The following is a 22,714-nucleotide window of genomic DNA, read 5'->3' as shown; positions in this document are numbered from 1 at the left end:
TGACACACCACACACGTATGCACAATTTTAGTCATTGTTGTCATGGCAACTAGCCACGGCTATTCAATGAAATGTCAAGGCATTCAGGCAAGCAGCCTGAACACACACTCCAGACACACCGAGGCGAGTCGTCACCTTGATGCTTTCTGAAGACATCAGCCGGCATTCATGTCAAAAAGGGACTTTCAGAGCAAAATTATGAAAATTGCTTTTGTAATTAATCAAAATAATAGTCAGTGAAAACAAATACGTTTGAAGTGAAAACAACGAGGATAAACACATGATGACTCTCTAGTTAGTAAACAAATACATCATTAGTTATATATTTCAGATCAGGAACTATGAGGCATCAGTCTAAATATTCCTGCCACTAAACATAATTTGTCCTTTTATTTTTCCTATACAATGTTTTCAGAGATGTTCTGCATACTTGATTTTTTTTAACTTTTCATGTTTACAGGGGAATTGATGTGGCTTTTATGCAATAAATACTACAAAATGCTGAAACCCTGAATTATTTTAAATGAAGGTTAAAAAACAATTTTTTTAGAGTTGCCTTTGACTATTCCATTTAAACTATTAACTTTTTAATGATTTTTTTTTTTTTTTTCGTTTTTATGTTTTTCATCATGTACAGCACATTGAATGGACTTTTTGCTGAAATGTTATGTACAAATAAGCGTCCTTTGCCTTGATAGTTCACTATAATTTTCTAATATTAGTGTTATTCCAGCTCTTCGAGCTCGGCTCTAAACAAAATGTAGATCAACGCATCAGTAGGGATGACGCCACCTGCTGAGAATGTGCTTACATTTATTTGTATGTCATTAGTGGCCAGATGTTGCTGCATAACGTGGCACACAAACATAGACGCCCAACAGAGTGAAAGATGAAGGACTGGTAGTTTAAAGGAAAAGGCGGAAGAGAAGGGAAGCACATCATTATCTTAGATAATGAGGTCAATTGGATTCCTGTTTGCACCAAAATGCACAAAGTGAAGCAATCAGATGGACTTCAGAGTACAAAGGATCATTACTGTTTTATGCCAAGTGATTCAGACTGACTCCATTATGGTTGTTTGGAGTCATAATGTATCTCCATCCACAATAAACAATTCACAAAGAATACATTTTTATATTGTGATTAAAGCCTGTTGCAAAGATATAATTTGCATACCTGATTTTTGTTAAATCTATACAAAATGCCATTAACAGTACAATCTGAAAGACATTTTTGCACCAGTTTGACCTCAAATAAGTAAATATATCAGATAAACCTTTTTAATGTATTTATTTCATGGGGGCTATTCTGATGTTTTCTGTTCTTCTTTGGCCCAGATCCCTCAAAACTGTTACAACTTTCTCACTTTTCTATATTTTCAGATGTTTTTTGTGGATTCATCCAAAAAATGTTTGGTTTCCAGCTCAATAAATGAAATTAAAGTAGTAACTTAAATTTACATTAAATTAAAGTGTGAAAATGCACTAGTTTAAATTCTGTTTAAACAGACTATTAAAGTTGGGTTTTTTGATATTTTGGTTTAAGTTGAATAGTCCTATCTTTGCAATACACAATTGTATCCACTAGGGGTGTAACGGTGCACACATCTGTGGCAAGAATTTTTGGTTTGAGAATTTCTGAAAGGTAGAACTGGTGTACCGAACATAGAAAGTGTTTCTTTAAATCCGCACATATCCAGATGATTATGTAGACAAATAAGAATGGAGACGTTCTGCTATGAAGCTTTTGAAATGTAGCCCATAGCTACAAAACAGCATCAGTAGCACAGACGAATGAGATCTTAAGGACTCCTCACTAACATTGTTTGGTTTGGAAACTGCTACAGTCAACTAGAGATATGATGCAGATAGAAAGGGAGGACTGAATGACACCTTTATGTCAGCATTGCTCCACAGCAGGAAGATGTGTAGCTAGCACTCTGGTAAATTTAATTGTGACTTCAAAACCATCAATACATACAGAACCAGGATTTGTTTTGTATTGTTACACTCCTATTATCTTTCTATTATCTTTCCTAACCCTAACAAAGTAGTTCCCCTCCCTAACCTAACCTGGAAACAGACGCTTAACCAATTAGTGATAAATAAACAGTGAGGGACTCTGAAAGAAAGAGCATTAATCCATGTAAACATTTCATAAAAGTGCTTGTTTTGTTAAATAATAAAAATGGGTAACAACAATCTGGTAGCAGACAGAACAGAATTTATGAATGGTACGTGGTTAGGTGGTGATGTAATTAAAGATAATCTAGATTAACAGCCTGATAAATAGTTAATTCCACCAAGCAGGGTCAAGGTTTCTTCACTTGATCATCACAAATAATTAGTCTGTTTACATTAATATTGTCCACATTTGACTTGATGTATCCATAGCGAAGATATTATTGCCATAATGGTGATACTGACACTTCTTTCTCACTCAGATTGTGACATTTCTAGCTGCAGTGTATTAACACCTGGCAAAGTCAGATAGTGTTTTCATACACCCAACACATATTTTAGGGGGTGTGAACAGGATCTCTCGCTGCCTTTCTTTGCCTTTTCTTACAGGTTTTTCTCAGATATAGACACACTCTGACAAGGTTTTAAACTTGTAGGTTAGTAACAAAAGAAGAACTCTGAGAGAGCATCCTCCAACAAGGCTAGTGTCCTAGTTTTTCACATGTAAAATTTAAAGTACCGTATTTTCCGCACTATAAGGCGCACTTAAAAACCTTTAATTTTTTCAAAAAATGACAGTGCGCCTTGTAATCCGGAGCGCCTTATATATGGATCAATTGGTTAATTGGTTGATCCATACTGGTTGTACACGGCGCTCTGTCAAAATGTTTCAGTACGACTGGTAAACTACAAAGCCGCACCGCTTGCAGCATTACGGCTACCGTAGTCAGGGGCGTCGCCGAAGTAATAGCGGTAAACACCTGTACTGTGCTTCCTCCTAGTCCAACACCACTTGTGTGTGTATAACGACTCCAAAATTGCACCTTTCAAGAGACACGCTTACGATGCTGAGTTCAAACTCAAGGCTGTCAGCTACGCAGTCGAACATGGGAATAGAGCAGCAGCGAGAGAATTCAACAGTTAACGCTACTATATTGTGAATGTACTAACGTTTGATTTAGTGCATCAAACTTTCTTTTACGTGTTTACTGAATCAGGGAAAAGTTCCCTTTCACGTTTTAACTAACGTTTGATTTCAACTTCAACTTCATAGACTCCAATGCATTCCTAACGTGCGGTTGGCTCTATTCAATATAATTCTATGTAGAGGAGACCTTACCATGAGAGTGAATGGAGTTATCAGAACGCTGGTTTGTAGTGTATTAATAAAGTTTGACTGACTTATCTGACTGTTTTGTTGACATTCTCTTTAGCACAGCTCCATCTAGTGGATGCATAACGCAACCCCAGTCAAACGTTTGACTGCAGTAGCTTCTATTCTATGCGCCTTATAATCCGGTGCGCCTTATAGTGCGGAAAATACGGTACTCTAAATGTAAAATCTCGATAATTTAAATAATTAGCCAGTTTTCAACCACTTTAAAAAGGTTTTTCAAAATCAAAGCATTCAACATGTGGTGTGCATAAATGTTTGTAAAAGACAAGTTTCATTACGTTAATATTACAGTCTAAACCTAAAAAGACCTTTACCTAAAGCACTTAAACTGAGTACTATTTTTTCTTGTAACATCAAACGTTTTGTTTAAGAGTGAATAGTAAAGTGAAAGAGTTATAGGATGAACTTTAGCCACTTCATGCAGAATAAAGGTTGATTAGACCACAGCCATGTTCTTATATGTTTATTGATGTACCTCCACTTCTTAATGCTAATTCCAACCTTTTGTCTCCGACTGTCAAAAAATCTATATTGCCAAATTAAGAGTGCAGACACCTTTAAATACCTCATAGTGAAAAAAAACCTAGTCTGAGTCCTGAATTTTAGACTTTGATCGCTTTCTGACAAGAATAGAAATATATGTAAGTTGCAATTTTGGCAATTTACAAAAAACAGTGCATATTAGCCTAGAGAACAAGAGACCAAACAGCAATTAATATGGGACAAGAAATAAATATGGTAAATGGTTACTGACTTTATCTCATGATAAGTAATAAAAGAACAGGAAGTTGTTCAAGTGTGAAAAGAGGAATTTAGCTCACAATATTTAGGTAGTTAACAATTAACATAAATTAATGTATTATTAATCTGAGTGAACCAAACTGAGAACTACTTATTGGTAGGAGTAAATAAAACACTGAAGATGGCTCACTGCTATTTCTCAGATTAGAGGCATAGAAAGTAAATGCCACCAGATTTTTCTCTGTCTGGAGATAACTCACAAACCAAAGCATTTTAAGGTGTGGGGGTTACAGGTTAGTCCTAAAATGTGCAATGCAACTGAGCTGATTTCGTGCAAATTGGACAGATTTATACAATCCCAGGTTTGCAGACCAAATAGGTCAGCAAAATATCATAAATGTCAAGTTTTTCCGTAGAAACTAAGAGAAAGTCTATGGGTGTAACCACATATCCAATAGGTGTAACGACACAGTCTATAGGTGTAACCACAAAGTCTATGGGTGCAACCACACGGTCAATAGGTGTGACCACTCGTTCCATTGGCATAACAACAAGACCTATGGGCATAACCACATGATCTATAGTTGTAATCATAAAGTCTATAGGTGTAACCACATGGTCATTAGGTGTCACCATGTGCTCTGTGGATGTAACCACACACTCTATGGACAATGATTTATCCAAACAATCAGGACTACTTTAATATAAGCACCTGCTTTACTGTCTCTGATAACCCCAGTGTCTATGGGCGAAACCATAAAGTTTATAGGCATAACCACACAGTTTAAGGGCATACCCACATGGTCTGGTAGTGTAATCACATAGTGTGTGAACCTAACTGTACAGTCTATGGGTGTAACTCTTGTGCTACACAAACAATGACATTACATTTTTTTTTGTATTTCAGTGGCAAAATACAATGACCACAAACTTTGCTTAGCTTTGGATTGACTTTTGTAACATCTATTTCAGATGGAGGTAGGACAGAAAGAGTGATTTTGAACTCACCAAGCCCAGGTATGAAGGTGTTTAGGAAAAGACAAATGACAGCCACAGGGAAAGGCATTGTGGGTATTGCAGCCCGGAGAGGTCCCTTCTTCTCTCGAACCTCCACCACCACTCCTCCACCAGCTGAGGGGCCCCCAGCCATAGTTTTGGCCCTTAAATTGTCCTCTGTTTTAATGCGCCCCTGATCTGTTCCTCCTTCTTTCTGAGCCATCTGTCTTTCCTTCTTTCTCCCTCTGTCACCTGGATGCTAAAATTAAAATTCAAATAGCTGTGCTAGCTTTACAACAGCAGTTTGGCAAATCTGTGAGAAAATTTAACTAAGGTCTTAAAAACTATTAATTGATAAGAAGCTTAATTCACTCCAAATTAATTACAAATTCAACAGCTGATGTCAACAACCTACTTGTCAAAGCTAAATAAATTAAAGTGTAAATGAGACATCCAAAAGTTGTTAGAATTTAAAGTAAAAAGATAAATCATGAATTTCTGAGATTATTAATGTGCAGACAATATTATTTTGCCTGGTTTTCAAGAGTAAACAAAATTACTCTGAAATTCATATATCCTATGGAGGAGGTGTTTAAAAAAGTGACTTTAAAATGATTTCCGTTTGGAAAAAAAGTCTTAAAGGAAGCAGCGATTTTGCTTTCAACCAGCAAAGATATTCTATGTTTAAGTCTCTAGATGTTCTCAAAAAAGAGATGCTACCTCTTCATCAGAGGTCAGTGATATTTCTGAGCTGAGTCCTGGTCCAAAATCTTCGTGCAGGATGATGATCTCAGACTACATCTTCTCAAATTGTTGGAATGCTTTCAGAAAAATCATGTGAAACATGTAGCTCCTTTAGGCAATTTCTTTCTTTCTTTAAAAGCCTTCTGTCTTATCCACACACTCCCCTCTACAGAGAGGATAACATGAACACAGCTCTGCCTATTTTACTATATCTCCCTCTCACTATCTCTTTCTCTCCTCTCCCTCTGCCCCTCCCTTGTCCTTCCTGCATTTAAAGAAACAGCACACCCATTCAGTTTCACATCAATGAGGTCACATTCAACAAGCTGTTACATAGAGCCGATCGATGAAGTTAATGCACCTATCGCTTTAAGCTTTGTGCAGATTAATGTCAAAATATTTAAATGCTCTTAGTCTGTTTGTACATCAACAAGAGAGTTTCCAGAAATAAGCAAGAGATAATGGAGGTATGGGAGACACAAAGGCTCTCAGGATGAAAACAGGTCAGTGCTTGTAAAAATATATAACGTTAATTATCTAACCTATTTGCAATACTATATACAGCTATGAGAACATTTTCTGAAAAAAGAAAAACAAGAACCTGCGAAAAACTGAAAAAACCAAAAATAACGATTTTCCCAAACAATCAAAACTACCACAATAAAGGGACCTGCTGTCTCTGTTTCCTTGGCAAAACGCTGCCTATTGAAGTAGAGTTTTACTTTCATTTGAACAGATTTCTGAAAGGAAAAGTGCAGAGTAAGATGCAGAGACTCCAGGAACTTGTGGCACATTTGTTTTCTCATGTTCATCATTTTTTTTTTAAGTTGGATAGGTAAATAACAATAAGTAAGCCTTGCTTGCACCAGTGGTTCTCTAAGTTAAGGTCTTGACCTCACTGTAGGAATATATTCCTTGCTAACAAATAGATTTGCAATTGTTCCCAATTTAGTTCAAGTTTAGTGCAGCTGATATAGCAGATCAAAGTTGTTATGCTTATTATTAAACCTAATTGTTGCCTTGTTGTTATTTTATAGTGGCTTTAAAAAAAAAGAATACACACCCGAGTTACAATTCCAGGTTTTTGAGATATAAAAATTTTAGGACATTATGAATAATTTTAGACTTTTTCCACCTTCAGTGCAATATTGATCCTGTACAATTTAACTGGAAAATAAACTAATCTGTTAAAAGATGCAACAACCTGTTTGCATTGCATATCCCTAAATAAATATTTCGTGGAAGCATCTTCTGATTCAAATTCAACTTCCAGTCTACTTTAGTAGGAGTCTGTCAGAATCCTACATGTTGATGTGGCAATAACTGTCCGCTGCCTAGAAAAGGTTGTCCTTATCTCTCGGATTGTAAGAACATGTCTTGTCCATAGTTCTCGTCTTGGCATTTCAAAGAGTTTAGGTCAGATTTAGTTCTGGACTTTAGTTAGGTCATTCCAAAACTTTATTTATTTCTGGTGAAAATATTCCTTTGTTGAATTGGAATCACTGAGATGCTAAAAATGAAATACTTCTTAATATACAGGTTTCCAGCAAACACCTATTGGACTACTATTCAAAACAGCAAACAATTTAATACATTTGACAAAAACCTTTGTTCCATCTGATGAAACTTAATCTCAGAGCAAAATGCTACCACTCACTTTGTGCTGTTTTTTTTTTTTTGCCAGACATACCTTTTAGAACTGTGGCCCATAATTTCCAGTTTGGTTCTTTCCAACCATGACAGTCACTGACATTGTATTTATGAAAGTTTAGATAATCTTGATGATTTTGACAGATTTCTTTACTTCCCAGTTAAAATGTTGAATAGTACAGGGTATATGTCAAACTAAAGGTGGAAAAGGTTAAGAATTGATTTATTGTGGTCCTAACTAAAGGTTTCAAAAACATTGCCTTTTAACAAGGGGTGCCCACTTTTGAGAGCCTCTATAAGATTATTGCCTCAAAACTAATTGGGCCCAGTGGCAGTTCTTGCATGAATTAGTGAGCCCCTCATTCTGCTATCCCTCAACTAATCAAAAAGCAGAAAATCAAATAACTTGTGGGTCTGGATTAAATGCATAGCAATCCACCAAAAACCACATAAAATAGTCTCCCTATTCTAATCAGTCAGCAGGACATGCATTTAAAAGCAATAGAAAACTTGTTCAAGGCACCACTGACAAATAAGTTATGTTTTTTTTTTTTATCTGGGTGTTTCTGATGCTGCCCTATTGCCTATTCGGCCCATATGAGTGGCTTTACTGATGAAGCCATGGGTAAAGACAACAGGCAGGAGGAATAAAACTATGAGACAGAAAAGTGTGAGAGGGAAAAGAAAGAGGAAAAGCGATGGCCGGGCGGTTAGGACAAAGGACGACACCAAAATGTGATGGCCAAGGTCAATATCTCAGTAATTATTCATGCATCCATTCAACCACGTACAGTATAAAACACGTCTCTGTCCCCTTGTGACTGCTTGTAACTCTATATCCGAGTTTCATTTTTTACCTCGCTTTTTCGCCTTCTCATCAGCCACCCTAAGCTGTATTTAAACAGAAGTAGCAAATAAAGTGGAAATCATCTCAGCCCCGGAATTAGTCTCAGGCTTTGTATTAGCGTCTCTGTCCGTCTCATCATCTTCATCTCCTTCCCCCCATCTCTCTCTCATCTCTGTTTGGTTTCCAAGCAACGAGGAAGCTGTAGGTAATTATACAGAAGATATTGATCTTGAGTTTTTGGTTGTTCCTCTCCTCTCTGTCTCTCTCATCCTTCCTATAATTTCACTTTGATTCCCACTCTTAATTTTCCTTAATCGTTATAAGACATTCAACACATGGAGGTTTTGCTTCTTTTTTTGTTATGCAATTCATCACGGGGGTCTAAAGTATCTGGACTCCACCTCTGTTTGACTGTCTAGCTAAAGCCATGCGATGCATGTTATTATGATAATGGGTTGGTAAAAGTCATACAATAATTGTTACATTAACGCTCTGAACATAACATTTTAGAAACTGAGGTATGACCACAGTGATTTACAGTGTAATTACCCTGCAAATATCCTAACAAGCTGTTAATTGCAAGCCATGCATGTGTGTGTTTGTGTGTCTGCTCCTTTTGACTTCTTCCTTTTATTGCTGAGAACACGCACAGACATCACCACCCTCTCCGGTCCACACGAAATCTAATTTATGTTGATCCCATCTGTCAGGAAAAGCTGACATCACATGCCGGTTATTTTTACATGTGTGCATGACGACAACTGTAGCCATCACAAACTCTTTTCTTTTCCCTTTTTGTCTGTATCTTATGGTTGGACTCACTGTTTTTTTTTGCTTTTCTTATTCCACCTTGTTGCCCACATGAATTCCCTGTTCAACTGTAATACAGCAGGTTGCTTTTATTTCTGCTTCTAATGAACGACCATTCTTTTATTGCTAGGATAGAACAGTACAAACCTTCATTAAAGGCACAGATTTCATATGCTCAGCTTTCTCAGTCCAAGACCTCTGATTTACTCATTTGTGGCTGTAGTCAAATGAAATCTCTACAAAAAAAAATGTAACTTCACAACACTAACTTTGACTGGTTTAAGGTTTAATTGTGTTCTGTCATTTCTGAAAAATTGTGAAGCATTACAGTGCAAATTGTTTATGCTACTCGCACTTTTTTACATGTTGTCATGTTACAACAACCAAAAATTTTGATTTTATTTTAAACATCAAAAAGGTAGAGGATAATTGTGGGCTTGAAGTAAAGTGATAAATAATTTTTTATGTTTTTACAAATAAAAACCTGTTATGTCAGGCCTGCATCAATCCCCCTTAATCTCATATTCCTAAATAAAATCCAGTGCAGCCTGGTGCCTTGGGTATTTCCACCTCCTCAATTGGATTTAGGTCTGGACTTTGACTAGGCCATTCTAAGCACATTAATAGGCTTTGATTAAAATCAAGTTTTAGCTGTACAGGTCCTTCTCAAAATATTAGCATATTGTGATAAAGTTAATTATTTTCTATAATGTAATGATGAAAATTTAACATTCATATATTTTAGATTCATTGCACACTAACTGAAATATTTCAGGTCTTTTATTGTCTTAATACGGATGATTTTGGCATACAGCTCATGAAAACCCAAAATTCCTATCTCACAAAATTAGCATATTTCATCCGACCAATAAAAGAAAAGTGTTTTTAATACAAAAAACGTCAACCTTCAAATAATCATGTACAGTTATGCACTCAATACTTGGTCGGGAATCCTTTGGCAGAAATGACTGCTTCAATGCGGCGTGGCATGGAGGCAATCAGCCTGTGGCACTGCTGAGGTCTTATGGAGGCCCAGGATGCTTCGATAGCGGCCTTTAGCTCATCCAGAGTGTTGGGTCTTGAGTCTCTCAACGTTCTCTCCACAATATCCCACAGATTCTCTATGGGGTTCAGGTCAGGAGAGTTGGCAGGCCAATTGAGCACAGTGATACCATGGTCAGTAAACCATTTACCAGTGGTTTTGGCACTGTGAGCAGGTGCCAGGTTGTGCTGAAAAATAAAATCTTCATCTCCATAAAGCTTTTCAGCAGATGGAAGCATGAATTGCTCCAAAATCTCCTGATAGCTAGCTGCATTGACCCTGCCCTTGATAAAACACAGTGGACCAACACCAGCAGCTGACACGGCACCCCAGACCATCACTGACTGTGGGTACTTGACACTGGACTTCTGGCATTTTGGCATTTCCTTCTCCCCAGTCTTCCTCCAGACTCTGGCACCTTGATTTCCGAATGACATGCAGAATTTGCTTTCATCCGAAAAAAGTACTTTGGACCACTGAGCAACAGTCCAGTGCTGCTTCTCTGTAGCCCAGGTCAGGCGCTTCTGCCGCTGTTTCTGGTTCAAAAGTGGCTTGACCTGGGGAATGCGGCACCTGTAGCCCATTTCCTGCACACGCCTGTGCACGGTGGCTCTGGATGTTTCTACTCCAGACTCAGTCCACTGCTTCCGCAGGTCCCCCAAGGTCTGGAATCGGCCCTTCTCCACAATCTTCCTCAGGGTCCGGTCACCTCTTCTCGTTGTGCAGCGTTTTCTGCCACACTTTTTCCTTCCCACTGACTTCCTACTGAGGGGCCTTGATACAGCACTCTGGGAACAGCCTATTCGTTCAGAAACTTCTTTCTGTGTCTTACCCTCTTGCTTGAGGGTGTCAATAGTGGCCTTCTGGACAGCAGTCAGGTCGGCAGTCTTACCCATGATTGGGGTTTTGAGTGATGAACCAGGCTGGGAGTTTTAAAGGCCTCAGGAATCTTTTGCAGGTGTTTAGAGTTAACTCGTTGATTCAGATGATTAGGTTCATAGCTCGTTTAGAGACCCTTTTAACGATATGCTAATTTTGTGAGATAGGAATTTTGGGTTTTTATGAGCTGTATGCCAAAGTCATCCGTATTAAGACAATAAAAGACCTGAAATATTTCAGTTAGTGTGCAATGAATCTAAAATATATGAATGTTACATTTTCATCATGACATTATGGAAAATAATGAACTTTATCACAATATGCTAATATTTTGAGAAGGACCTGTATGTCGTAGGCTTTTTGCCCTCATATCATAAACTTGCAGTCAACATGATTCCCTGTGTTTACTTTTAAACAAGCATTTTAACACTTTATCATTTGCTATAATTTGACATTAAATGTGAAAAAAGACCCATATATATATTTTTTTGCCTGTGTGTTCTGTCTGTATTATCCTAAAAAAATGAATTAAAAAACAAACTGATATTCATGGTTTTAACATTGTGATTGTATCTAACCACCTAACATTATGTCCTTAAATGTTCTCAGTAAATAACATGATCCATATCGTATTGGGAAATATTTTACACAGATCTGTTCTTACACAGCTGATATTTCTGACCAACAATAGTAGCTGTAAAATGAAAAACAAAAACCTGGCTGCCGGCTTCTGCTTTGTCTTCCTTCTGGCACAGGTAGTTCATGCTGCTGAGCTGTTCGGTTTTATGTAAATTTATTAGGAAATCTCTGAGAAATCATCTCAACCGGGCTTTCTTAACAAAATAAATCCAACATAAGAGTCATGTTAGCTTTGACCTTAATATGAAGACCATTCACATTCTTCCTGTGTTTAGAAAAGTATCATCAAAATTTAGAACAAGAGGCACTCAAGCCACTCCATCTCTCTTCGGTTTTCTAACTAATTACTATGTAAGTCCACACAGCAGCCAGTAAAGCCTCTTTCCATAGCTTGCATGGGAGAATTAATTTAGCTTAAAAATAAAAAACTCAAAAATCTGTTCTGACATAATGCCAGTGCTCTGATATCTGCTGAGGTTAAGTCCAGGACTTAAAATCGATTTTTTATTATTTGTTTTTTTTTTGTTCTTATTTATCTGAAATTCAAAAAATAAAATAAACAGAATAACATCTAAGATGGTTAAAGTTTACATTCTTATATGCTATGAGAATAGGTTTTTAGTAGTATGTAAGGCACTCAGCACATCAAACAGGGTTTTATTACAGATTTGTCCATTAAAATCTCCATAAAATGATCCTATTTCGCTGCTCCTGCATTTGGAAACGAGATTAAAAAACACTCTCATTATGATGCTGTTTGCTCTGACCAATATAAACCTATTTGTGGAACTGATTTGAAAAATCTTGGTGCAAGATGAAAGAGCGACCTCTGTTGCAAAGAAGCTGCAAATACATGCAGAGTTGTTTAAGGTATAATGACTCAAGGATAAAAAAAACACAGATGCAATCCCTCATGTAAGTTTTTCCAAAGAACGCAACTTGTTTGGTTGGTTTTGAGTTTTTTTACCCCTAAAGAATGTTTTGTAGGTCACACTCAAACCTTTGTGGCTCAGATAAGAACTTCCTTTGGTTTCATCAACCAGAAACCACAGGAACTTTGATGCTTTATGTGATTTGAATGAGAACAAGAGAGAGTTTGACTCTTTCTGAACATAAAATGTATTATATATCCCAATTAAACCATGACATTTGTTATTAAACAAGCTTCCAGTTTGGTTTAGACAGTCGCCTTCTATAAGACCAGATGGTAATGGATGGGGAGTTGTTCCTTTCCACTGTTGCGACATGCTTGCTTAGCATGAGGGATTTCATTTAGCTGGGCTTCCTTAGATAGATCACATTTTACCGACTGGCATAATAAACTGAAATCAGCTGCACAGTGTTTGAAATGAAATGGAACTGGATAGTATGAGATTAATTTGAAACAGTCCATATAATTGGATTGATTTGAATATATATCTCTGGGTATGAATTGGTCCTGATCGTCTGATAAAGCACCTTGAGATGACGTTTGTGAAGTAATTAGCGATATGTAAATCAACTGAATTGAATTTGATGATCTTCATGATTCTTTTATTTTTGTTGGTTTCAGCTAATTTCTGTCTTTGTCCTCTCCCTTGTATAGCACCTATAGGCCAAAAATAAACTTTAAAAAAAGATTATACGTTTTGCATTGTCAGTTTCTACATACTGATTTTAGATTTTAATGTAGCAGTTGATTTGATATAATAAAATGCATGCATTTACAAAAAAGCCAGAAACAAATCATTTAATTAATTTTTGCATTTATTGAAATATATATATATATATATATATGTATAAAAAATCTCAGTGTGCAGGTAGAGAGAGCTTAAGGTAAATGTTTCCACCAGCACTTCAGCTTGGCTCAGTGAGCTTTGAGAGGTCAGGGTAGATAGGGCTACTGGGATGCTGTGGTGTTGGAGTTGCTCACTCCTTTGTTCTGGTTCCTCTCCTTGTCTTTAATGATGTCCTTCACCCACTTCTGAGACTCGTCAACACAGAGTTCGTTACCATTTTTCATTGTAAAACTGCAACAGAGACGAGGAAACAAGAATCCAGTTTATTTACTAACTATGAACAGTAGTTTTACTTCACTTTAACCCTGTTGAAGTCATTTCCTGTGGTTTGTTAAAAGTCAAGTAAATCCTGAAAACTATAAAACAAATTCTTTTATTTTTCATAAAGTACAAAAAAAATTAAAAACCGTTTGGAATTGACTAAAAAACATATTAGGATCTTAGGACACTTACAGAACACCTTCCATGGGACACAGAGACTCTGTGCGTCTGAAGTTCACCACTCGTTTCTTTGACAGTGGTTTGACAATGAAGTTGAAGCAGCATTCTTCTGGACCAAAGGTCTCTAAAAAGGCGGAAATAAGAAAAAAATAATTGGCATGGAATAAAAACTAAAAACTATTTCTTTGTGTTTTTCCATCATCAGAGTATTCCACCTGGACAACTACTGCAGTCATTATCAACACACACTGAGATACATTTCGTCAGATTAGATAGATAGATAGATAGATAGATAGATAGATAGATAGATAGATAGATAGATAGATAGATAGATAGATAGATAGATAGATAGATAGATAGATAGATAGATAGATAGATAGATAGATAGATAGATAGATAGATAGATAGATAGATAGATAGATAGATAGATAGATAGATAGATAGATAGATAGATAGATAGATAGATAGATAGATAGATAGATAGATAGATAGATAGATAGATAGATAGATAGATTAGTTACCAAGTTGTTTACAAATGATGACAGAATTTATAAAAAAAAATCTTACTGGCATATGTCTGAAGAATGAGAGATGAGAGAAGCAGGAGGCAGGTTGCCAGAACGAAGGGGCTCTTCATCATCACCATGTTTGTCTGTTGTCTCTCAGGCTTGCTTACAGGTCCAGCTAAGTTGTCTGTCTGTCTGCAACTCTCTGAGTCCCTTTTTATTGAGCTGCATCTAACATGAATGTGTATGTGCAGGAGAACAGGTTCCATGACAAAACACTACCTGCAAAAAAAAACAAAAAACCTGCGGTCATGTGGTCAATGTTTCTCAAAAGGGAAAAAGCATGATGGTAAAGAAGGGAGGAGGGTGAAGTACCGCTGTGGTTTTCAGTATGTTATTTGAAAATGAGAACATCTCATTTCTTCCTCAGTTTCTGGTATGTTTTTGTATGTGTGAATGCATTTTATGCTTATGCATTTGCATGTGTGTGCAATGTGCAGATGCACGGTGGTTTGCATCTTCTCCACCTGTTACTATTCACATATAATTTTAATGATTGGCTTTCAACCAAGGTGAACTTCAATGCCAAAAAAAGAAAGAAGGTCGATTTGAACAAAAAGTATTAGCCTCGAATAACAACAGTTTCTTTGGACTGGCTGGACCACTCCAAAACTTTAGTATTACTTTCAATAAGAAGAAACATGTTTGTAAAATGAAAACCTAAATCTGCCATTCACAGACGGTATTTCTGGTGTGCTTCTAATCATTGTCCTGCTTCATAACCCGAGTGAGCTTGAGTTTAAGGTCTCAAACTGATCTCCAAAGATTGTCCTTCAGGATTTTCCGGTAGGGATCAGCATTCAAGATTCCAATGTGTGTGTCACTGTGGTTCCCTGTAGTCCCAGATCCTCAGAAATAGCTCTTTAACTCTCCAGACTGACAGATGCCAATCTGTTTATCATCTGTTCCTCAATTTTTTGGAATTGGGCATTGAGCTTCAGTTAAACACAATGCAACTTGTCTGCAATGCAACTAAAATGTGAGTATAACGAATTACAGTTTGTGTTTGGAATGTGACAAAATGTTAAAAACTTAATGGGGCATTAATAAGTTCCCAAAGGCCCTGCACATTCCAACCCTTCCACTTGTTCATTACTGTTTTCTTCATGCATTAAGAGCGCTTTGAGGAGATGCTGATTGTGGAATAAAAATATTTCAGGGTATTTCATAAGAGGATATGCTGTATTGCTTTTTTTCACCACACTGTGTGGTGAAAAATATTTTAACAGGTTTGAAAGTAGAGAGATGACAGGATGTGATGGGCCGGTGGTAGAACGTCAGTGGTTTATTAGCTAACACAACTTCAATTTCTATTGCTAAGTAGGTCATGCTCAGGTATAAGCATGATTTACCTATATGAGTTTTGAGGAGATTTCACAGGTGAGGTGATATATTTCAAATTATTCTCAAATTTACATTATTTTTCCAACATCTAAAGGTCCTCATTATGATCAAACTCTGTCATATCTCAAAAATCTCAGAGTTCTATGTTATCTCAACAAATAACTTTATATTTAGACTGCTGATTGCTAGAGTTTCTCACAGTAAAAATAATGACAGCCTACACCCACTGGATTTTTTTTATTAGTAGTTGCTTCCAGTTTGGGTCAGGTGTGTAATCACCTTCCTTACCTTTCACACTGTACAGTAAATAGATGACCCTAAGTTTTCACTTTGGTTACCTTGGTTTAATCTGAGGCCAAAGGGGGATATCCCATGATGTTTGATCATCTCTTCGCTCGCTTGACTTTCCGTGTATGTAGACAATTGCCATTTCTACCTTCCTGTTCTTTCTAAACCTCAAGAGTAGACGGTCGCTCGTCTTGACAAACTTTCAAGCTCTGCTTTTTATTTCCCACTGCCGTCTGCTCCATGGAATTAACTCACTTTAGAGTATAGATTCAAATTAAATTTGGTTATGAAAAAGCAGATATTCTCAAGAACATATTCACCATCTACCACACAAACAAAATATGTTTATATTGAGTGTGTATTTGAAATTTGAAATGCTTTAAATAATGTTTATATGCATTTATTGACACCCTGGTAAAGATGTGAAAAAAGCCTTGTTTTTTATTGTAGTAGCATAAATTCACACTGAAACATAAAGAAAACTGTAGATTTGAGTATATTTATTTGGTGCAGAAAAGTCCCATGTAATTGATTTTAACAAAATCACTGATGGTACAATTACTGGTACCACTTGGGTTAGGGATCTTGCTAGGCCACCTGAGTTAAAGGTGTCTGTAGTGTTAGCACTTCATGGAGCCTGGGCCCCATAAGAAGAAATGTTGTTTTCGGGGAAAGAAGCAAAAGTTTAGGGCGAAGGTGTTTATTGAGTTTAGGTTAGGGGTCAAAGTCAGGCCATAGAAGTGAATGGAAAACGAACGGAGGTCAATGCAAAGTCCTTGTAAAAATAGAAAGACATAATATATATATATATATATATGTATATATATATATATATATATATATATATATATATATATGTGTGTGTGTGTGTGTGTGTGTGTGTGTGTGTGTGTGTGTGTGTGTGTGTGTGTTTGCTGGTCCTTTTTTAAAATTACTGTCAGATTGTCTTGTTTGCTGGTGAACCAAAGGCAATTTTCCACTCCGCTCTTTGTTTGCTTTGTCCCCTACATATAAAGCTCTTCATGACACAGGGACATGACACGAATCGCTCTCTTCTTGCCATGCTTCAATAAAGTCCCCATAATTAGGGGGGGTAGGCTGACAGGTGTACTGGATCTCTCCAGCTCTTTCAGAGTGACCATGGTTCTTCTCTGATTATTCCTCTCAATGTCTAAATTGTCATTTTAGGTAGACAGCACTTTCTTGGTACATTTGGATTAATTTTTTGATGATGGATTCAGATTTGAACTATGTTTTAAAATCTGGTCCTGCTTTAAACCTCCCCATATATTTCTCCATAAACTGTCTGTTGTGCTCCTTGGTCTTTGTGATGACATTTGTTCGGCAGTGTTCTCTAACAAACCTCTGAGGCCTTTACAGAACACATACACAAGTTGTTTGCCATGGGTTAAAAATTTGTTATGGGTAGAGTTATGTTATGTTATAAAGCGCAGAAACTGTAGTGCTGATTCTTTGAAGATGTGTAGTTTTCATTTTTGTTGTGAGTAAAGTGATCAAGGTTTAATCGCAGGAGAAGAATGACTAATTTTAAAGGGTCTTTTACTGAAGAAAGCACATAAGGATGATTATTTTATCAACTTTCTCCTTATTCCTTGTGGATTTTAACTTCAATGTTGTTTAAGAAAAATGTTTAATCAAATTATTAATGTGTTTTTATTTAAGACTATCAGACTATCACAAAAACACTTCCCTTTTCTTTTTGACAAACCTGTAGAGACCAAAAAAAAAAAACTAACAAAAAAAACAAAAAAAAAAACAGTCAGAGGCTGAGTTCAGCATAAATTTCTCATCTGCATACTCAAACGGAAACCTGTGGTTTGTTACACAGGCAGGGGTACAATGCATGAACATGCTTGTATAAAGACCAGCAAAGTCAATGCAAAATTCTGCTATGTATAATACAGTAGGCCTAACTAAGAGGCAGCTCGGGTGACATTTAGTTAAGCGAGTAGGCTGTAGGGGCAAAACCAGTGATTAAAAAAATTCTGTGGCCTTAACCCTGGCTCTAAAATTAAACAGGTATAAAATATACACAATACTGATAAAATTAGTAGGAACAGGTTCTAAAGTAATAAAATGCAATGAAGTGAGGCTTTGCAAATCTTTACAAATTAAAGTGTTGCTTCTAGTTTGGAACAGAGGCAATAAATAAAGTAATAGTTTGAGGAAATCATGGAATTTAAACTAGCATGAGCCTGCACAAGGGAACATTTGGTGGAAAGTGTGAAATGGAAACTCTGCTTGAGGGTTAGAGAGAAGGGCAAAGTGGTGTACTTCATTGTCACAGATCAGCAAAATCCCACCGCAAAATTACCCATCGTACTCGCTTACCTTTACTCTGAGATTTTTTTTAGTTTACCCCGGAAGAACGATGGTTAGAAATTCGCAGAATTGAATTTTACATCATGTCTCAATAAAATTCTTAACCTAATGCATAAACATGAAATTTCACTCATTATCTAATGAGGCCCCATGATTCATTAATAGATGTGGTGTAACTCTTGTGGTGTATGTAGCAGCTACCAGACACGGAATGAAGACTCCAGGAAGTTATCTCTCATAGCAAAGAAAAAAGTCCAATGATTGTTGCAAAATTACAGTTCAATGCAGATATTTCAACACGCTGTAATACAAGACAAAACATTTTCTCATTGTCTGATCTTAAATAAGACAAACGTTTTCCTGTTTTATGTTAATTGGGATAACCAAAATTATTTATATTTGCTAATAGGCAGAAAATTGAGAGAGTGCTTGACTTTATTTAAATTCAGACATCAACATACACCTAGATTACTAATGCTTAGAACAATTTTAAGACAGCCCAGATCATGATATCATGACTTTGTAAAATTTGCAAAGGTTCCTTCTTAACTGAGGTAAATGGAGGCACACCTGTGGATGTATATTAAGGCTTCCTTGTGTGAAATTTTTAGTTAGCTAAGTACATTTAATCAAGGAGAGAACTTAATACAATGTTACATAACAAAACAAGACAACCGTGGTTTTGTACAAAAGATTTCTAGCTGAAAGCTAATTTACAAACCAAATCCTTGTTTGGCCTTTTTTTAATACAGTAAAACAGATCTAAGCAATCGACACACACACACACACACACACACACACACACACACACACACACACAGTAGTGTGTAGTGAGGACCATGTGTTGACTCCCATTGACTTCCATTGATTTTCAGTCATTTTCAACCCTTTCTACGCCCTAACCCGACAATAACCCTAAACCTAACCATTACCAGTGCATGTCTAACCCTAACCTTAACCCAAACTCAATTCACACCTTAGTCTTAAACCTAACCGTTAGCAAAATAGGTCGTGAGGACCAGCAAAATGTCCTCACTTTGGTACAAACAGTCCTCAATTTGATGGTGAAATCGGGAAAATGGTTCTCACTGTGATGCCAAGACAGGAACACACACACACACACACACACACACACGCTCAGAGTAACTATAACTAATGACAGAAGATACATGGAGATGCATGTTAGACATAGCATATTATCCAGCAGCAACAACAGAGACTGGTTTACATCAGTGTTTACAGATTTGTTTTTGTTTCAACCATTGTTTCACCTGAGAATTAAAAACTCTCAAAGCCATAAACATTTTTATTGCTGATTGTAAACTGTTCCAAATTTGAGGACCTCTAAATGAGAACAAGGATTGACCGAATTATGTTTTGTATTTCGATGGTTTGCAGTCTCCATTAACTGCTCCTCTTGTTGCAACTCCTGTGCTACTGGGTTTTAGAATCATTATGTTCACCAACTCTGGGACAAGGCCATTGATGCATTTAAACGCCAACTTTGTCAAAGCTTAAGAAATTGTATTTCTCTAGTATTTTGCAGTGATCCCATTTCATTGTTTTTTTATTTAGAACCAGGTGGGTAGCTTTTGCAGATAAACATGACCTTTTAAGACAAAGAGTCTTTATGTTTATGTTTGTCTTGATAGCTTTTGACACTTTTTGGATGTGAGTTTCAAAGTCAAGATTGGAACCCATGAATGACACCCTGGTATTTAAACTCAGCCACTTTTTGGATTTCTTTCTGATTGATCACAATGGAGAAGTTGTTACAGAATCAGAATCAGAATCAGCTTTATTTCCAAGTTCATACATAAAAACAAGAAATATGACTCCGGTACACTTTGCTCTCTGGTTTTTGTTTTTTGCATTAAAGAGTATACATACAGGGGTTGGACAATGAAACTGAAACACCTGTCATAATAGTGTGGGAGGTTTCATGGCTAAATTGGACCAGTCTGGTAGCCAGTCTTCATTGATTGCACATTGCACCAGTAAGAGCAGAGTGTGAAGGTTCAATTAGCAGGGTAAGAGCACAGTTTTGCTCAAAATATTGAAATGCACACAACATTATAGGTGACATACCAGAGTTCAAAAGAGGACAAATTGTTGGTGCACGTCTTGCTGGCGCATCTGTGACCAAGACAGCAAGTCTTTGTGATGTATCAAGAGCCATGGTATCCAGGATAATGTCAGCCTACCACCAAGAAGGACGAACCACATCCAACAGGATTAACTGTGGACGCAAGAGGAAGCTGTCTGAAAGGGATGTTCGGGTGCTAACCCGGATTGTATCCAAAAAACATAAAGCCACGGCTGCCCAAATCACAGCAGAATTAAATGTGCACCTCAACTCTCCTGTTTCCACCAGAACTGTCCGTCGGGAGCTCCACAGGGTCAATATACACGGCCGGGCTGCTATAGCCAAACCTTTGGTCACTCATGCCAATGCCAAACGTCGGTTTCAATGGTGCAAGGAGCACAAATCTTGGGCTGTGGACAATGTGAAACATGTATTGTTCTCTGATGAGTCCACCTTTACTGTTTTCCCCACATCCGGGAGAGTTACGGTGTGGAGAAGCCCCAAAGAAGCGTACCACCCAGACTGTTGCATGCCCACAGTGAAGCATGGGGGTGGATCAGTGATGGTTTTGGGCTGCCATATCATGGCATTCCCTTTGCCCAATACTTGTGCTACATGGGCGCGTCACTGCCAAGGACTACCGAACCATTCTTGAGGACCATGTGCATTCAATGGTTCAAACATTGTATCCTGAAGGCGGTGCCACGTATCAGGATGACAATGCATCAATACACACAGCAAGACTGGTGAAAGATTGGTTTGATGAACATGAAAGTGAAGTTGAACATCTCCCATTGCCTGCACAGTCACCAGATCTAAATATTATTGAGCCACTTTGGGGTGTTTTGGAGGAGCGAGTCAGGAAACGTTTTCCTCCACCAGTATCACATAGTGACCTGGCCACTATCCTGCAAGAAGAATGGCTTAAAATCCCTCTGACCACTGTGCAGGACTTGTATATGTCATTCCCAAGACGAATTGACGCTGTATTGGCCGCAAAAGGAGGCCCTACACCATACTAATAAATTATTGTGGTCTAAAACCAGGTGTTCCAGTTTCATTGTCCAACCCCTGTATATACAATATACAAATATACATATATATAAGGGCTGCACGGTGGCACAGTTGGTAGCACTGTTGCCTTGCAGCAAGAAGGTCCAGGGTTCAATTCCCACCCTGGGGTCTTTCTGCATGGAGTTTGCATGTTCTCCCTGTGCTTGTGTGGGTTCTCACCAGGTACTCTGGCTTCCTCCCACAGTCCAAAGACATGCCTGTTAGGTTAATTGGTCTCTCTAAATTGCCCTTAGGTGTATGAATGAGTGTGTGCTTGGTTGTTTGTGTGTTGCCCTGCGATGGACTGGCAACCTGTCCAGGGTGTACCCTGCCTCTGGCCCATAGACTGCTGGAGATAGGCACCAGCCCCCCCCCATGACCCACTATGGAATAAGCAGTAGAAAATGACTGACTGACATATATATAAATAAAAAGGTGCATTTGCAACATCTGTATGCTGTTGTTTGGTACTCTATTAAATGTTCAACAGAGAAACAGCCTGGGGGAAGAAACTGTCTCTGTGGCAGCTGATTTTAGTAAACAGGGCTCTGTAGCGACGGCCTGAAGGTAAAACTCTAAACAGTTTATGTGCAGGATGTGTGGGGTCTGCAGAGATTTTTGCAGCTCTTTTTCTGACCTTAGACCTGTATAAGTCCTGTATAAGTATTATAGACTTTATATCGAACTGAGAAACACATTGAGATTGTTTTGTTGTAGTTCAGAGTCAAAAGGTGATTCTTAAGCCACTGAGACACTCCCACCATCTCTGTTCAGTAGCTCTGTTGCCAGTTGTGGAGTCTTTGTAGATACATACCTGATGGCATCATCTGCATACATCTGACATTGGACATCTTGACAGCTGTAGTAGTAATGTGACATTCATGAACGAATTGATTCTTCTGAACATCTCCTTACCTTGAACGATAGGACTCAAGTCTTAGTCTTTTTATTACTTTACTTGCTAATAATGTGACTTTTTTAATTGAATTGAATTTTAAATTATGTTATATTAGTTAGGTGATTAAATATAAAAACTGAAAGCGGGTAGGTACGAGCATACAGCGCACATGCGCTGCTCCTTAATTAAAGTCAAAACAATGAGTGTCGGAA

The 22,714-nt window shown here is 37.5% G+C and overlaps 2 protein-coding genes across 5 annotated transcripts in view; both read right to left on the bottom strand.

The window, feature by feature from the left end:
- The window catches only part of stum (stum, mechanosensory transduction mediator homolog), a 35,309-nt gene extending 29,282 nt beyond the window's left edge, over positions 1 to 6,027 (bottom strand). For 2 of the 4 annotated variants that reach the window (XM_047388622.1, XM_047388623.1), the window contains exon 1: positions 5,107 to 6,023. In XM_047388622.1, coding sequence (XP_047244578.1) covers positions 5,107 to 5,317 — 211 coding nt within the window. In that variant the 5' untranslated portion in view covers positions 5,318 to 6,023. Of the gene's footprint in view, positions 1 to 5,106 lie in introns of all 4 variants that reach the window. The other 2 variants (XM_047388621.1, XM_047388619.1) reach the window with 2 other exon arrangements.
- Positions 6,028 to 13,433: 7,406 nt separating this feature from the next.
- On the bottom strand, positions 13,434 to 14,643 carry LOC124882475 (C-C motif chemokine 7-like). The gene is made up of 3 exons (XM_047388896.1): positions 14,492 to 14,643; positions 13,937 to 14,048; positions 13,434 to 13,714 (listed from the first exon to the last, which is right to left on the bottom strand). Exons 1-3 carry the CDS (start codon positions 14,568 to 14,570, stop codon positions 13,585 to 13,587), a joined length of 321 nt encoding a protein of 106 aa, XP_047244852.1. The 5' UTR covers positions 14,571 to 14,643; the 3' UTR covers positions 13,434 to 13,584.
- Positions 14,644 to 22,714: the final 8,071 nt, after the last annotated feature.

This window comes from Girardinichthys multiradiatus, chromosome 15, assembly GCF_021462225.1.
Source record: "Girardinichthys multiradiatus isolate DD_20200921_A chromosome 15, DD_fGirMul_XY1, whole genome shotgun sequence".
NCBI lineage: Eukaryota > Metazoa > Chordata > Actinopteri > Cyprinodontiformes > Goodeidae > Girardinichthys > Girardinichthys multiradiatus.
Note: the sequence above shows the minus strand (reverse complement) of the source record. Positions and strands in the feature narration are given on the sequence as shown.